Source organism: Maniola hyperantus, chromosome 5, assembly GCF_902806685.2.
Source record: "Maniola hyperantus chromosome 5, iAphHyp1.2, whole genome shotgun sequence".
Lineage (NCBI taxonomy): Eukaryota > Metazoa > Arthropoda > Insecta > Lepidoptera > Nymphalidae > Maniola > Maniola hyperantus.
In genome coordinates, this window is record NC_048540.1 from 11,842,760 (window position 1) to 11,861,017 (window position 18,258).

General features: G+C 37.4%; 2 protein-coding genes across 2 annotated transcripts; one reads left to right on the forward strand and one right to left on the reverse strand.

The window, feature by feature from the left end:
- Positions 1-628: 628 nt before the first annotated feature.
- On the forward strand, positions 629-6,986 carry LOC117982044 (uncharacterized). Its single transcript, XM_034968319.2, has 7 exons — positions 629-773; positions 873-970; positions 1,524-1,664; positions 1,880-2,057; positions 3,074-3,209; positions 3,746-3,975; positions 4,805-6,986. Exons 1-7 carry the CDS (start codon positions 689-691, stop codon positions 4,915-4,917), a joined length of 981 nt encoding a protein of 326 aa, XP_034824210.1. The 5' UTR covers positions 629-688; the 3' UTR covers positions 4,918-6,986.
- A 2,788-nt stretch (positions 6,987-9,774) lies between these two features.
- und (methionyl aminopeptidase und) lies at positions 9,775-17,941 on the reverse strand. The gene is made up of 8 exons (XM_069498779.1): positions 17,732-17,941; positions 17,393-17,575; positions 16,563-16,723; positions 15,862-16,036; positions 15,084-15,292; positions 14,336-14,426; positions 13,766-13,940; positions 9,775-12,772 (listed from the first exon to the last, which is right to left on the reverse strand). The coding sequence occupies exons 1-8, from the start codon at positions 17,874-17,876 to the stop codon at positions 12,520-12,522; spliced, it is 1,392 nt and encodes a 463-aa protein (XP_069354880.1). The 5' UTR covers positions 17,877-17,941; the 3' UTR covers positions 9,775-12,519.
- Positions 17,942-18,258: the final 317 nt, after the last annotated feature.

An 18,258-nucleotide genomic window follows, 5' to 3' on the forward strand; every position in this document is an offset into this window, starting at 1 on the left:
AAAAGTAAAAAATAATTTAATTCATTATATAATAGTAATATTTTTTGGAGTCGGTGCCAATGAGGTGCCAATGTGGAGTCACAAAACAATATGAAGAATAGATAGACGTTTCGTGCGGCTAGTTGGCACCGGCTTCAAAAAATATTACTATAGAACTACTATAAGTCTTGTACACATAATATATTGGGTAATGAATTAAAATTATTTTTTACTTTTTAGTGTTTGTGGTTATTGAAGTCGGTTTTTTTTTTTTTTTTAGCATTAGTAAAAAGAAAAGGATGCAGATACTCTTTTAGTTTAGAGAGAGACTAGAGAATCGGGGCCAAAGTTTAGTAGTCAAATATTTGCAATATTTGTATTAAACAATATTTGTATTAAACGTTTTTTATGTGAAAACAAGTAGGTAACTCATGAGAAATACAATTACGCCACGAATTCTCGAAGTTTGTTTCGCAACTAAAGTTGCACTACTTGTAATGTAGTACTACATGCAAATTATTTGGATACAATATGTAAAATTCAACAGAAATAGAATAGACAATTGGACTATTCCACGAATGTAAAATGGACTATTTCTAAAAATTTTATACTTTTATCTTCATAATTTTTTTTACTCTGTACATCCTCTTATCGCTAGCGTTGACGGCTGGTTGGTTGATTTTTTTTATAAAATTGCGTGAGATAAATAATGAAAGACATGAATTCCGCAATTAAAAATAACATTTCTGAATTAATAAATTTAGCAAGGAAATTCAATTGCTTTTATTTATCAGGTATGTTTTGAAAGTGATTATCTTTCGGTTCGTGGTAAAAGATTTCTATGTATTGTTCTTATAAACATTCTAATAGCTAATGTTTTTTTTTTGTAAAAGGACTGCATCAAGGAATATGTAAGCCGTTTATGGTTGCTGGACACCAGGTGGGACTTATTCGCCCCGATGTACTGAAATACTTGCAGAGATTCCCAGAGGTGCTTGTTTGTTAAAGTCATACCTACTAACATCAATTTCTTAATGAGGATATGAATCTACTAGTGATCTCTCGTACTCATGTTTTGTTTATCTTTTTGACTGCTTGAAATTCTATTCTGATAAGTAGATACTAATAAAATTTAAAGTCTTAAGAGTAATAAATGTGATAATAATAAATATAAATGACTGTCTGTCTGCTAGAATTTCATGGCCTATCTGTTTAACCGATTTTGACAAATTTACTATAGGGATAAATAGCTTGCATCCTGGGCATGGACACGGTACTTTTTGTCCTGTAAAATCAAAGAGTTCCCACAGGATTTTTAAAACCTAAAATCCGCATGGGCATCATCTATTTAATACAGATTAGCTTGCATTGGGGGACATGGATATAGACTATTTATTATCCTGGAAAATCGAAAAGTTCCCTTATGATTTTTAAAATCATATCCATGTAGACAAAGTCACAGTCAGCATTTAGTGATGAATATTGTTAAGTTCCAAGTGATATCTGTGAGTTTATCTAATTTACAACTTTATTGTTTTTTATAGGTATTCAGGATCACAGGAAAGTATGTAGAACTTAACCCTGCATTTAGAGACTATCAGGAAAGGACATCTAAAGTAGCTGAAGTATTAAACAGCTTGAGAAAGGAAAATGAAATATGTGCACTTAAGGGTTGGCGAGATGAGGTAGAATATTTTGTATAGCACTTGTCAGCTGTACTCTGAGCTATTCGTTTTTTTATATATCAATATGATATTATACCTATACAAAGGTGGACTGAGCTAGTCACAAGCCCTGGCTGGCATCCCTAAATGAGTCCAACCAGCTAAAAAAAATTGTCTATTTTCCTTTTCATTCATTACATGGCCAAAAATTATATTTGTAACTGTAATATTTTTAGTGTTTTGAAGTCAGTACCCCATTCCACCATGAGAGTTTATTGGAGATGGACAGGAGTGCTGTGTGTCTGTTTGGCATAAGGAACTATGGCATTAGTGTGAATGGCTACCTATTCCACCCATCTAAAGGTCTATGTATTTGGCTACAACAGAGGAGCTTTACTAAACAGACATGGCCTGGTAAGATATTGATATTATACTTGTATGGGTATCTACATGTACCTAATATATGTTATATAAAGTGATTTTTTGAGAAAAATGACAAAATCAGAAATAAAACATGAGTATTAATAATTATATTTAGATACTTCATTGTTCAACATTAAGGAAAAATAAACACAAAAAAAAATTTGCTTGATAAACAAAATTATGTGCATCATAATTTTGTTTATCAAGCAAATTTGTTTTAACGAAATAGTACAAACATTATTGTCCAGGCCGGAAATAAAGCAATTGCTGGCAGAGTAATATTGGACGGACGAGGCGAAGCCGAGGACTTCCCAAGTGATTTTAAAAGGACAACACACCAGCCGAGTTCTTTACAGTCAGCAGTGATGACGACTTTTTCCGCATCATCGTAGAAGTCATCGGTTTGCTCTTTAGGGCTCTGTACCCAAAGGGTGCATCTGTCTGTCTGTCGGCGGGTTGTTACATCTTATAAACCGTAATAGGTAGAGACTAGAGTTAAAATTTTCATAGTACGTATTTCTTTTGCTGCTATAACCAAATTTCAAAATGGCTGAAATAAGTTAAAATTAAAATTTGAGCTGTGTAGTAGAAAAATAGGTGCATAGTATTGATACTTATTTAAACAGGTGTTCAAAGATTATTATTTGACCTAATATAAACAGTTATAACTATAAATACCTATGCCCAATTAGTTTCCAACTTCTCAACAAAGAGGGACTCCCTTAGGGCCGTCGCAGAGCGCCGCGTCTTGCTTATGGCCATTCGTGCCGCACGCATTTGTTTGCATATGTTGCGCCCGCGCCGCGCAATCATGCTCATGAGTAAGGACCTCAGACCTATAGGAAAAATTCCAGTAGTTGCGTGAGTTTCAGCCTTCAATAATGAATATCACTAACAATATTTTAAACGCTAAAATGATTAAAGATTTATTAATGATGCTTATGGGTATTCTTTACTGTAATTTGGCAAAAGTATGACTCAGTAGGTTATTGCTCATTTGCCTGTAGGTAAATGGGATTGCTTTGTGAGTGGTGGTCTGGCGGTGGGCTATGGAATTCTTGAGACAACTATAAAGGAGGTCGCTGAGGAAGCATCTGTTGTGGGAGAGCTGGTGAAGAAACTCGTACCTGCTGGCTGTGTCAGGTTTGTAAACTTAATAATCATAGATTGTTTCTGGTGGGAGGCTTCGGCTGTGACTAGTTACCACCCTACCGGCAAAGCAATGCCGCCAAGCGATTTAGCGTTGTACGATGCCGATTAGAAACCAGAGGGGTATGGGTTTAGCTCAAACTGCCATACCGTTCCAGGTGAGCCTGCTTCCATCTTTAACTGCACCATCACTTACCACCCACCAGGTGAGATTTCAGTCAAGAGCTAACTTGTATCTAAAAAAAAAAAAAAATTTTAATAGGTTGTGCAATTTGGAATGAAATATCTATCATTTGTATGGATATGACTGGGATATGGGATTGCGTGATTGTGATCCCACACTTTAGAAATGATTATACTTGTATTCAGGATTTATTAAAGAGACTCTCAAATACGTCTACTACACATCTTCGTATCATCAGCGCGTCGCCTTCATTGTTAATTATTAAATCTAGCATTCAGTGTATGGATAAAGTAATAACTATCCCTAAAGTGGAACAAAGATTTCAGGATAAAAAGTATTTTTTCAGCTTCTACTTCGAAAGTGAAAGAGGGCTGTTTCCAAACACAGAGTATGTGTACGACCTGGAGCTTCCACTAGACTTTATGCCCAAGAACGCGGACGGCGAGGTGGAGACGTTCGAGCTGCTGACGGCGGAGGAGTGCGTGCAGCGCGCGCTGTCGCCGCAATTCAAGACTACCAGCGCGCCCGTGCTCATCGACTTCCTCATCCGGAGGGGCTACATCAACCCTGAGAATGGTAAGCTGTACGATATGAACGCGAACGGCGAGTCTGGCTGACAATCTATGCGCACTGTACTGTCACAGAGGTATGTGTCACAGGGAGGTCGAAGAGATTAGAGAGGTATGTATAATCGCGAATCGGTATGTGAATTCGTGATTGTACCTACATGACGCTGCGCTTACGCGTTCAGGTGTTACACGGCCCATGCGTCGCATTGAAAATGAAAGTATTTTTTATTTAACTAAACTTTTACAAGTATTTTTGAATCGTCGGATGCATCTACCACTGGTTCGAAATGCCTTTCCTACCGAGAAGAACCAGCAAGAAAATCGGCGGTTGCTCTTTTCAAATATTTGATACTAGATGATGCCCGCGAGTTCGTCCGTGTGGATTTAGGTTATTCGAAATCCCGTGGAAACTCTTCAACTTTCCGGGAAAAAAAGTAGCCTATGTCCTTCCCCGGGATATAAGCTAACTCTGTACCGAATTTCATCAAAATCGATTGAACGGTTGGGCCGTGAAAAGCTAGCAGACAGACAGACACACTTTCGCATTTATAATATTAGTATGGATTATGCCAGGTATAAAAAAGTATTTGTAGTCCTGTGCGTTGCTGGAACGAGCTGCAGGTCAAATCCACGCTCTTTTATCATTTAGATAATTTTCAATTGTGTAACTAATATGCTTTTTTCAGGAGCATACTTTTAATAGATTTTTTAAAATTGTGTAAAGGTATGTCCAAATTAGTTTGCGGCATTGTCGCGTTGCGCATACGTTCGACCAACGCCTACGCTGGAGCAACACTACTGTGAAGGGGTCTTAATGGTACGTCTATGTTCCGCAGAGCCGAACTATCGGCACCTGGTAGAGTTGCTGCACGTGCCGCTGCAGACCATCTATCGCTGCTCGCTCGCCGACCGCGACGTTAGCAACGGCGACCTCGCCGCCGCGCAGTGAGCGACATGGATGACCTCAACTGTTATCCCCTATTCCAATGCTGACAGGTGCGGTGCCTCCTGCCAGTGCATGTTAGCATTTGAATACTGCCGTCCTATTTCTAAAAAGCTGTTAACTGCAAAATCTAGTTTTTGAGTTATCACCAAAAATGTGAGTATTTTCAAAAACTGATGTTTCGAAAAAGTATGCTCTGTAGGACCAAGGTTATCAGTAAGTTTTCAGATTTTTCTGTCCTCTCTTAGCGCAAAACTTAATGTACGACAATAGTGCAACGCGTGGGGTTTGAACCGCCGACCTTCAGTCCGCTCGGTTAACCGTTGAGCTATTGAGGTTAATATCAATTACCTGTTTGTTCCTACGCAGCATTCTTAATTAGAAGATCTGTAAAATTCCCATGTATTATGGCGATATAATCAAAACTATTTTTTACAGTTAATCGCTTTTTCGTAATAGAACGGCAGAATAATACCTAGTTTCATTGTATTACTATTGTATTCGTTTTCATACAATTTTGGACTAATTTCTTTGCTGGGCGATAAATACAATTTTTTATTATTATAATAGAGCAAGGACATTCTGATCATTTTTCATTATTTGTAGTAAAAGTTCTTTAGGCGCGATATGAAAACAACTCTGATCTTTTTGATTATTTAAAATGGGCGCCAAACATTAATAATATCTGTCATAACCCTAAAGAAGTTTTACTTCTTCCGCGCCTAAAAGTTACACGTATGTGTTTTACATGCCCGCTCTATACTCGCACCGCGAAAGAGCCTAGAAGCGGGTATGGCGTTCGTGTTTCATGGCGCGCGGCCTACACGATTTCAGCTTTGCTGTCTAGCTCGCAGTCCCTTTGTCGCGAACTATACGCTATCCACGGAAAGAAGTTAGTACGGGCTCTCTCTGTTACGTAATCCCATACAAATGACAGAGAAAAAAATCTCAGGGGACGTTAACCATTTTGAAACACCAATCAAACATAAACATGTTTTCAAAAACGTTCGAAATTCAATTCGTTTTTTTTTTCTTCAAAAAACATGCGACATTCAATTCGAAAACATAGTTTTGTTTGTGATTGATTGGTGCCTCAAAATGGTTAACGCCCATTGAGATTTCTGTCTATCATTTGTATGGGATTACGTAACAGAGAGAGACCTATACTAACTTCTTTCCGTGGTCTAATAGAGACTGGGTAAATTAGTGAAATATTGCGAGTGTGGAGGGACATATTTTTTTAAGCATAAATCACGCGCGAATCGCGAGTAATAATATGGTGGGTGTAGTGCGGGCTTTAAACATGCGTGCCATTGTTTATTTGACAAAAACACAATTAATAAAAATATTTAATTCATAACAGCAGCGTTTAAAACTTGCAAATATTTTCAAAACTATATTTTGAGGTTATATTATCATTTCAGAGAGAGTTTGCCGTAATATATAATAAAGATGTGTATTTAATTAACTTTAATCGAGTTTTTGCCGGCTGGAAAAATAGTTCGAGTTTAGTGATGTTCTTAATTAGAATAATTATTGGTAATTATTATCTGTACCTCGTCTTAGACGATCCGAGTGGGTACATTCATTCGTATTAATTATTTATGGCCTAATTTATAAAATCTTAATTTCCGATTTTACTTAGGTAGACTGTAAGTATTGCCTAAGTATTAAACTATTGAGATTGGTTTTAATTTCTCGTGTAAGGTGTATATTGACCAAGTCCTTGTAATAATTATTGTGTAGTTTAAAGCTAAGCGCACTGCTTAAGTTAAGGCGGCCCGCACCGTAACGCTTTTCTAATAAATAACAATATCTGCAATTAAAACAATATCGGTGCTTAATATACCGATATTATTACCGGTACTCATACCGGTATGCTTGTCTAGTGATAATAACGTTCCATACAATTAACGTTCCAAAGTATGCGTTGCGGTGCGACCCGCGCCAGGTGCGCGAGCTTGTATTGGGAATTATTAGACGCCACGATAGTTTAGCTAGGGATGTTTAATTTCTGTGATACTTTACCAGTTGGGTATAAGGATTTTTGTATGTTAATTTAGTTGGATTGATTACCTCTTTACTGCCGTTTGCGAAGCGTATTTATTGTTTTATTGTTTAAATAATCAAGATTATGGAGCAGATTACCGGTTAATCAGTTTGAACACATATTTTTGTTATTCACTCTCATCAAATGTATCCATATCTAGTCATAGGTAATTATTTTACAACTAAAAAAATAATCAAAATCCGAATATAATTGATTTCAATTTAATTAGTTGACTTTTACACAACTAAATAAATATCATTAATGATAGCTGCAATTGAAAAGGTATTTAATTTTTTTTCCTAAATGATAAAGTTTATTTTAATTCATGTTTAAATTTAAAAGACCGATCACGATCAAGCGTTGCGAATCTAGTTAGGTCCAGTTGCATGGCGGTTCAAGGTACATTACGGTTACGATTAACCTTGACCGCCAATAAAAGCAAAGTGGGTTGCACAAGTCAGTATCCATACTTCCATGATTTTGATTCAAAATTAACAAATACTGACTTGTGTAACCCATTTTTTTCTTTTATTAACGGTCAGGCTTAGCCATAACTGTAATGTCACTTTGACTGCCTGTCATGCACTGGACCTTAGTGGTTGATTGAACATTGATTTAGGGATCAGTCTATTGTCAGTGCTTCTGAACTTAACACCGGAACCCTCATTTAAAACGACATCACAACCAAAAATAAAACACTCATAATAATTAATTTTTAATCATCGTATGCCATAGCTACTGCCCCAATTTACACTTTGGCGTTAGACTTTCGTCGATGTTTCTTTGCCATCACAATTTTATTGCTGCATCAAAAAACTCCGTAAGAGTTCAAATCTAACTCCACACTAGATAATAAAATTTGTGAGTGCAGACTGAAGATCAAACTCGATCAAAAATATATAGGTAAGTACTTACTTGTACTTAACGAACGAATGATGAAACAAATTCTAATGGGGGGATGAAATCTTACACAATATTTACAAAATATACTTACTTTTAACTTGGATAAAAATTAAGCTCCGATTTTGTAGAAAATTGGCTTTTATATAGTTAATGACTAATTGTTCTATTTTTGTCGGTTTGCGTTCATTTACGATGGTTTAACGCCGATTTTTGACTAAGTAATTTAAAAATCAATTAAAATATTTTGTTTTAGTAAATGACAGTAGCCACCAAGAAATATTGTACATCGACATTTAGAATGAGATTTTGGCTTTGTAGAGCGTTGTCTCTGTCACTCATATCTATGTGACGTTTTGTCGGTCTCAACGACCGAGACAACGCTCTACGAAACCGCTATCCCTTTCTAAAGGTCGATGTACAATATTTCCAGCCGGGTACTGTAATTAATTATTAGGTATTATAAGGGTTTTACTTTGTTATAGAAACGAAAGTATAATTAATTTTGTTTTGTTTCTTAATTCTGATTCGAAAGAGGCCAAATAAGTTTTGTTTAGCGCCTCTTGTGTTAATAATCACGTCGACTCGCCTAATACAAAGTTAAATAGATTTAGTGTGTGTCTAGTTATGTCAACAGTTTTATACGTTTCTATGGAATAAATGTTATTGGCGAATAACTTTTTACCGATATTATTGTACTACATAGATAATTTACTTAATATTAATGTAATCGTTTATATTTACTGCATTTAGGAAGATAGTGCTTTCCTGAACGTGCTAAATAAATAAATTAATAAAATATGAAAGAAATTGTTTTATTTTTTGTTATAGTTGGGTCAGGCCGTAGATTTGCCACTTTGTAATATAAAATAATATAGATACTTTTATGTTACGGTAACACAAAGTACCTAACACGTAAGCTATAGCCATATATCTGTTAGGGTCTAGGAAAGGGTGGAATGGTCTAAAGCTTATTTCAAACTACGGGATATAAATTACTAGCTAAAGCCCGCGAATTCGTCTGCGTGGATTTACGTTTTTCAAAATCCTGCGGGAACTCTTTGATTTTACGGGATAAAAAGTAGCCTATGTCTTAATCCAGGGTATAATGTATCTCCATTCCAAATTTCAGCCAAATCCGTCTAGTAGTTTTTGCGTGAAGGAGTAACAAACATACACACACATACAAACTTTTGCCTTTATAATATTAGTCGGGGTATTAATAGTCCGGTCGATATTGGCATTTATGGAACGCCAATATTGACCAGGACTATCCCACTAATATTATAATGTGAAAAAGTGGATGTTTATGACTCAATCACACAAAAAAGGCTGAACGGATTTTGATGAAATTTGGAATAGAGATAGATTATACCCTGGATTAACACATAGGCTACTTTTTATCCCGGAAAATCAGTGTTCCCCCGGGGTTTTTAAAAACCTAATTCCACGCGGACGAAGTCGCGGGCATCAGCTAGTAATAATATAATTTATATCTCATAGTTTGAAGAAATAAGCTTTAATCACCGATTAGCGGTGTATAGTTCGTATAAAATTACTCTTCACACGCCATTTTAATTCTGTGCGTCAACTGGGATGTCAAAAGTACGGTTCACCCTTCACCTTTAAAATAAGGACTAAAATCGCACTTTTGACTTTAAGTCTTTGTTAAGTGGTTAAAGTAGGACTTTTAGCACACGTAAAGGAAAAAATCCGAAATCCGTGAATGTGTGGTTACATCACAAAAACAATTTACTAAATCACTTATAGATGGCGCAGTCCGTCATTAACTTGCAGTGTTCTACATGAAAGTGTTTGACTGTATATCTTGTACGTTGGTATGGAACTCTTCGTGTGCGAGCTGTCGGACTCGCACTTGCCGGTTTTTTAATAGGAAGCATAGAAAATAAAAGTTCTATTAAATATATATAAGAGGTTTATTCAAATAGTTCACCTGATGACTTACATACAATGTTCAGAGTACTATTGTAACTCATTTTACTTTTTCGATCAATATCTTCGACTGCTGTTAAGGCTCATCCAAATAATTTGTAAGACGCCATACTTTATTATTAAAGGCCCGTTGTGCACTGAAAATTCAGACCGAAAGGAAATAGTAATCCGTGGTACACGTTCAACATAAAACCGTAACAATAATAATAATTATCTCTGATTCTTGACAGAGACATCCGCAAATGACTGCCGTTCAAATTTTATTCAATCCGTTTTTGCATTGAAATGGATTACGCGATTCGTATTTGCATCACGGTCTTGAGTTAAGGCCCTAAGAAGTTAGATCAGATAAGTTAGGCACCTACCCTAGCAAGCTTTATCACTGCCAATATTATAAATGCGAAAATATTTTTTGTCCTTCAACCACGCCGTAAAGCATCGACGTGACGATTTGCATGGATGTAAGCTACTTTTATCCTAGGAACTCAGATTTTTAAAGAATTAAATCCACGCGGACGAAGTCGCGGTCATCTTTTAGTCAAGTACCCAATAAATTGGGACGTCGTCATAGCAGGTATGAGTAATGCTTAAATGAATTACAGTAGTTAGGTACATATTATTATTACTGTTTTAAACATGATATAAACAACTCAACAAAACAAAGCTGACTAAGTCATTGTTAGAAGCAAACAGGATTATTTCCACTTATTTTAATAACATAATATAATAATAACATAACAGACGTTAGGTTTAAGGTTATAATGTATAAAAAAGAAGGATTGTCAATAAAACTTCCTACCGACTTGTCTTCAATCAATGAATAGAAAAAAATTGATCTTAGATGCACCTTGAACATGGCACTGGTAATGTCTCGCAGGTGCGAATTCCGGCCGGAATTTTCGCAATCCACATCGGGATATCGGATCAGACTCTTTATACATAGCTGAAATAATATCGACGGTTTGGTCGGTATTGAGGTCTTCGCACTTTATAGACTCGACGGCGACTCCACTCCGACTCGACTCACAATAAAACATGGAAATAAAAGTTTCACTATCATTTGTCGTGTTACTAACTGAAGTGAACGACACGTGATTCACTTCTTCCAATTAAATATTGAAAATTTTACCGTAAAGAACACGATACAAAGCTCTCACTTCCATGCTCTAACTGTGAGTCGAGTCGGTGTCGAGTCTATGTAATGTGCGAAAAACCTTTATGAGGACAACGGGTTTTATAATTTGATCGTTCTTTCGGTCGGCATTAAGTATCTGTTAAAGATAAGCGTTTATCTTACGTACAGTGGTGCTAATGGCAATATACACGAATTCTCCATTTCGTATTCTGTGGAGTGCGATGGCATGCTTCAAGGCCGGACGCATATTATAAGAAAACTTTTTTCGCGCTGCGAACATTAGAGGCGAAAGTTTGGCAAAATTCTGACAGTCTGCGAGGTTTAGTATAATGTATGTCATTAAGATGCGCGTCCACAATTTATTATAATATGGGACCGGCCTAAAACCTGTCATTTTAGGATTTGTCCAGTTGAATTCGTACCAATACTGAATAAAGTCACCACACACCTTGCTACAAAATAGAAAGGCGATGGAAAGTTTACTCTACAACGCGCAATAACAGAATTCAGTCTCCTATCCACTGATTGAGGGAGCTTAATTTTATTGCGAAAATATTATTTTCACCTCACTAGCTCAAAAATTTCATAATTCTGACATTTTATTTTATTCTATGCTGGTTATATTATGCCATATAAAAAAAACTACAGAATTTTTGGTACATTTTGTGTTTTTTAGATCTTGTATTTTCTCGCTAGTGAGGGGAAAAGTATATCACACGACAGCATCAGGTTCCTTTGTATCCCTCACTACGCTTAGAATTCTAACTTAGAAATCACTCGCTGCGCTTGCAATTCGATTGTAGAATTCTTCGCTTGTTCAGGATACGTATTCAGCACTCGGAACAAAGATGGACTATGTTATCTAAAGGCTCGCGCACATTGCGGCCGCGGCGCATCACATTGCAAAATACGGTATTTGACAACTAGTCAAATCAGTTACTTTTAATCAAACGTCAAAACGCGCACTAAGTATGCGAAAATCTATGACATGTGACGTCACATCATAATAACGTATTTTTTTAGTTTAATCGATAATTTAAAATGGTTAATACACTTAAAACTAACAAAGGACGTGGATTTCACGTATTTTGGAAGACCCTCTATTTAATAATCACTGAGAAATTATTTATTTTTGATGTAGTCAAATACCCAATTGCGCACAAAGCACATTATGCGGCGCGGCCCACCTGTACTGAGCGATAGTTAATACAAAATGTAAGAAAGTGATGCAAAAGGATTTTTGCAATGTAACGCGTTGCGGTGCGACTCGCCCTTGTGTGCGCGAGCCTTTATTGCACAAATCGCACATTGTAAACTGCCACTATCCACAAATTGGCAGTTCTGAGTTACGTATCTACATCAGCTGTGATTCTGTGAGAAAAACACATCCGCTGTAAAGATCCTTGTTTCGGTAACTTCTGTACCCTGTCATGACACTAGTGTCATTTTATATTATGTAGCTTTTATAAGCTCAGTTATTGCTAAAATTAGCCTTTAAAAGGCTATATTGATAAATCAAGATTGTGGATAGGGTCAGTTTTGTTTTCAATGTACGATATAATATCAACTGTTAGTAGTCGTCACCACGCGAGACGACTTCTTTGCAGGTTGGTCTCAGTAGGATGGTGTGTTCGAACTGCGCCGTGTAACTGCCCTTGATGTCACATAAGGGCGGGTATGCATCCACGACGCCTTTGTCGCAGAGGTCCTTGAGTGCCATAGCGTAGCGAGAGGCGCCCGCGCGCTCCAGCCAGCGCTTGCAGAACGCGAGCGTGCTGAAGTTCTTGTTTATAAGATTCAGCAGCTGCTTCGATGACTGCAATCTGTAGATAAATTCACAGTCAAGGATTGCCGAAAATGTTATTTATGGTCGACATTAATAACCAATCTCTAACAGCCGCACTCAGAGTCACTAATCGTTACTTAAGACAAGACAGATTTATGTGAGAGATATAGCTCTGTCTCGTTTTAACTAAACTTAAGTAACGATTAAGCGACTCTGAGTGCGGCAGTAAACTAAGCTGAATTGACAGGTCTACATTCAGTGCTAGCTACAGGGTGCTTTATGAAAGTAATAACAATTAACAATTCATTTAGACCTGTCATTAAAATTCAGAGATGGTGTACAACAGAATTGGCCACTATATCAAAAATATGGAGTTTTTAATTTAATTTATAGATAGAATACTAGATGATGCCCACGATTTTATCCGTGTGGATTTAGGTTTTTTAAAACCCTGAAGGGACTTTTCGATTTTCTGGGATGAAAAGTAGCCTTTTTCCGTCTCCAGGGTGCAACAGGTCCCTGTACTAAATTTCATCAAAATCGATTAAGCGTATGGGCCGTGAAAAGGAAAAGGTCGAATTTATAATAACAGTATGGATTAGCTGTGATACCCACAGTTTTCGTTTTTAAAATTCTCCTGAGCAAGCTCTTTCTGGACCAAATTTTATCAAAGTCGGTTCAGCAGTTGCGTCGTAAATACGTAAGATATACACTTTCTCATTTAAAATATTGGTATGGGTCTTTCACAGTTTCTTTCACACACAACTGATACGGCTAAAGCTAAACATTTCGCGTAGCACTCATTCTGTCTGCACACAGTAACATTACAGTTCTTGCAATTCACGAAGGCGAGTGAACCTAACTTGTGGTTACGTCGTATACACGCACATTGTGTGTGCGTGCACCTCGGACCAATCAGCCGCGAGCAAGCGCTCGCAAACGCACACATTTAGTGTACCTCACTTACACCGATACGACTTACACACAAGCATGAGCCACTCGCCTTCGTGAAATAGAACAACTATTATACCTCAAAGGCACAAACTGCTGGTCGAAGTTCTTCATGTAGTGCGAGCAGTCCATGTCGTCGTGCACCTGCCCGCGGCCGGTGGAGCCGAACGTCTCGATCGCGTAGAACTCGTTCTCCTCCATGCGGGTAGTTTCACCGCCCTTCACGATCGGCACAGTCTTGCCGGCATGGATTCCTGGAACGAGCACCAGTCACGTTACTAGTTAAGTTTGCAGCTTTATGCGTGACAAATGGTGATTCTTATTGCAACAATGCATTTCAGCCAATAGTAAGAATGTCGGCCAATAAGAGGTGATTGCAATATGGTGAGGTCATATTGTTATTAAAAAAAATACAAATAGCGAGCAACACTCAACGAGCAGGCGGGCCACCTGTTTTTAAATGATTACCGCTATCTATGAACATTTGCAGCACCAGACGAATTGTCGATTTGTTGCCGGCCTTTCAGGAGTTTGTTGTAAAATTTGTTGTACTGTAGTTGTCAAACTACGGTGATCGAAGACCGACGTATTCATAATACGCGAGATAAAATAATAATTAATATATAGAACTAAGCAAATAAATACTTACGATAAGGACCAATGGAATGGCCGTTAAGATTGCGAATCGGTTTCACTTGGTACACCTTGCCATCCAGTTCAACTTCATGTGATTCCATTACCTGTGAGTACAATAAAAATTGTTTATTATATTATTATAAACTAGATGATGCCCGCGACTTTGTCCGCGTGGATTTACATTTTTCAAAATCCTGCAGGAACTCTTTGATTTTCTGGGATAAAAAGTAGCCTATGTGTTAATCCAGGGTATAATCTATCTCCATCCAAATTTCGTCCAAATCCGTTCAGCCGTTTTTGCGTGATTGAGTAACAAACATCCAAATATCCACACTTTCACATTTATAATAATATTAGTAGGATTAGGATATTATATAGGTGAATCATGCTAATATTATAAAGGCGTAGGTTTGCATATTATGTATTGTAGGTACATGTTATGTTTGTACTGTTTCATTCAAAAACTACAGGACGGATTTGGCTGAAATTTGGAATGGAGATAGCTTATACTTGGACTTCACACATAGGCTACTTTTAATCCTGGAATATCAAAGAGTTCCCGCGGGATAAAAACCTATATCCACGCGGACGAAATCACGGATATCATCTAGTAAACTATAAAAACTCTCATGAAAGGAATTCAAGAAATTACAACGATGTTTTCTCCACTGAATTGACATTGGCGGAATTATTGCGGACCGCAAAACCGCAGTACAAAGAGCCATAGACAAGAAAAGAAGACCTATAAAAACAAAAATAACCTCTTGTACAGCTGCACCAACGTCGCACAGCCTAACATCAACCCCCGAAGCCTTGATGCCCGCCTCCGTGGCCTCTTGCACGCCCTTCACCAGCGGGTCGTAGCGTGGGTTGAAGTGCAAAGTGAATGCGCAGTCTATGATACGGCCGTTGATGTGCGTGCCGAAATCTATCTTCACTACATCGTCATACTCGAGGACTGTGTTGTCACCTAAAAATTAAACACATTTGTAAATAATAGACCCAACATTAAGGACGGCCAGATAACGTCAAAAATTGTTTGCCAGAAAAAATTCTAACGCGCGCCGAAAACATTCTGGTCAGATGAGCAGAACAGAGCTGACAGATGTCAGAATTTTGCCAGCCTAAATGCAATGGGTTACATTCAATACACCGCGACAATAAAGAAAAATGTTCTGAGAATCAAATGTCATGTATTATTTTCTGCTAATATAGTTATATAATATAAGTATGCCTGTAATAAGTTGTGATAGCCAAGTGGTCACCTCCTAATCAGAGGTTAGGGGTTCAACCCTGGGCACGCACCTCTAACTTTTCAGAGTGTGCATTTGAAGTAATTAAAATATCACTCTTTAATAGTGAAGGAACCTGCATGCATCGTGAGGAAACCTGCATGCCTCAGTTTTCCATAATGTTATCTTTGTGTGTGAAGTCTACTAATCAGCATTTGGCCAGCATAGTAGACTATGGCCATAACCCTTCTCATTCTGAGGAGACTGTGCTCTGTAGTGAGCCAGTCATAGGTTGATCATAAATTACCTGTATTAGGTGTGTAATGAGCAGCACAGTGGTTGCGACTGCACCCAGTGGGGAAGGCTAGCCCCGCTTTCAAACCATCCTCACCAATGAGACGTCTTGCAGTGGACTCCAGCTCCTCACAGATTTGGATCATGGTCATACCAGGCTTTATCCAGTCACGAATGTATTTGCGTGTCTAAAATAATTTATTTTACATGTTTATAATAAATAAAAAAGAGACATCTATAGTCAATACCTATTTTTTTTTAAATGTTGTGTTAACTTGTAAATGGTGACTACATTTAGTAAGTTATATTTTCAGAAGAAAGTAGCTAAAAGTTAACCTAATAAATAAAATAGATAAAAATATTTTGAGCCTCAATAGCTCAACCGGTATAGGAGTGGACTGAAAACCGAAAGGTCGACGGTTCAAACCCCGCCAGTTGCACTATTGTCGTACCTACTCCTAGCACAAGCTTGACGCTTAGTTGGAGAGGAAAGGGGAATACTAGTCATTTAACATGGCTAATATTATTTAAAAAAAAAAATTGTATGTAGTTGTAGGTTATTAAGATGGACTGAGTAGAAAAGAATCATAGAATATTATTACCACATGAAAATTTAACTCAAGCAGAAATCAATCATCTAATTTGACTATTATTTGTGTTACAACAATCCATACTCCTGAATTTGCTAGCTGAAAACAATACACATATTTTAACCTGTCTATGAGCCTCCGCAGCCTGCCTTATCTCTTGATAGACGTCATTATGCATTTTATCTAAAGCTCTCTTTTCTTCACTACTGAAGCGGTCTTTGGCAGTTCTTTCGTCAATGCCCTCTGCTGGTCCATGGTCCATTATTTGACCTTCGGGGAAATTTCCTAAAACATACAAAATTATTTCAAAAATTTAGCCTCTGGCCATGTGGCAGATTGGTAGACTTCACATACCTTTGAGAACATTATAAAGAACTCTCAGGCATGCAGGTTTCCTCACGATGTTTAAATACTGTCATCATCATCATCAACCAATAGACGTCCACTGCTGGACATAGGTCTCTTGTAGGGACTTCCACACGCCACGGTCTTGCGCCGCCTGGATCCAGCTGCTCCCTGCGACTCGTCTGAGTTCGTCCGTCCACCTAGTGGGGGGTCTTCCAACGCTGCGTCTTCCGGTGCGAGGTCGCCATTCCAGCACCTTGGGACCCCAACGTCTATCGGTTGTACGAACTATGTGCCCTGCCCATTGCCACTTCAGCTTCGCAACCCATTGAGCTATGTCGGTTACTCTAGTTCTCCTACGGATCTCCTCATTTCTGATTTGATCATGTAGAGAAACTCCAAGCATAGCTCTCTCCATCGCCCGCGTAGTGACTCTGAGCTTTCTTATGAGGCCCATACTTAGCGACCATGTCTCGGATCCATTATTAAATACTGTACCGACATTAAAATAAGTAAAATCAATGCGCCTGTAAAATGCGCGACTGTACGAGTATAATATTATGAAATGCTTAAATTAAGTAACTACATACATAGGTTACGATCACTTACCATCAGGAAATAATTCTCCAATTGGAATTGTAGGTGGATCAGTTTGGACCTTGCCTGTGCTTTTATTGCTCTTACTTTTGTTCTTCTTTTTCTTTTTTTTATCTCCATCTTCATTATTCTCTTCTAATGGAAGCGTTTGAACTTTTTCCGATACCTCGTTATCATTCTCGATTTCAGTTCCCGCTAAAATTGAAGTTCATTAATTTAATTAAAATCTTATTACTACGTTGTAAGTAATAATCAAAATGCTGAGCTTATTTGAGTCTTAAATCTTATTAATTCATCAGGAACACGTAAATTATCTATAATAAAACTAATTAAAAAAATTAGTAACCTAACCTGTCTTCTTATTTTTCTTTTTTTTCTTCTTCTTCTTTTTAGCAGGATCTTTGGTCTCTGCCTCCTCTACTCCGTCAACTTCCTCTTCTTCCGAAGCATTTTCCTTATCTTTAATCACCTCTTCATTCTTTATAGTATCAGCCATTGTGTATTTTAAAATTTACAAAAATAAATCGTAGCCTGCATGCGAAATTTCTACCACAAACTAAATTTTTTTTGTACTCTAATAATAGTGTTCTGTGCTCTCAGCTCAATATTGTCGGTGGTCAAATCCTTGCCTTCTACGGTAGAGATGGGTAACATTGGTATAAAAGAGAAGTTTTTTAGGAATGAGGTGTTTCACAAAGAAATTTTATTGTATTTTAGCGTTTAAACTATTATTATGAATTATTTCCATTATAAATGTAGAAGCAACCGTGAATAAAAACTCACGTATTTAGTCGACGTTAGCCTGACTAATTTACTTCTTAATTCCATGGTGGACTAAGAGCCCGTGGGGTCAGACCTACGTTATTTTATAAAAGCTG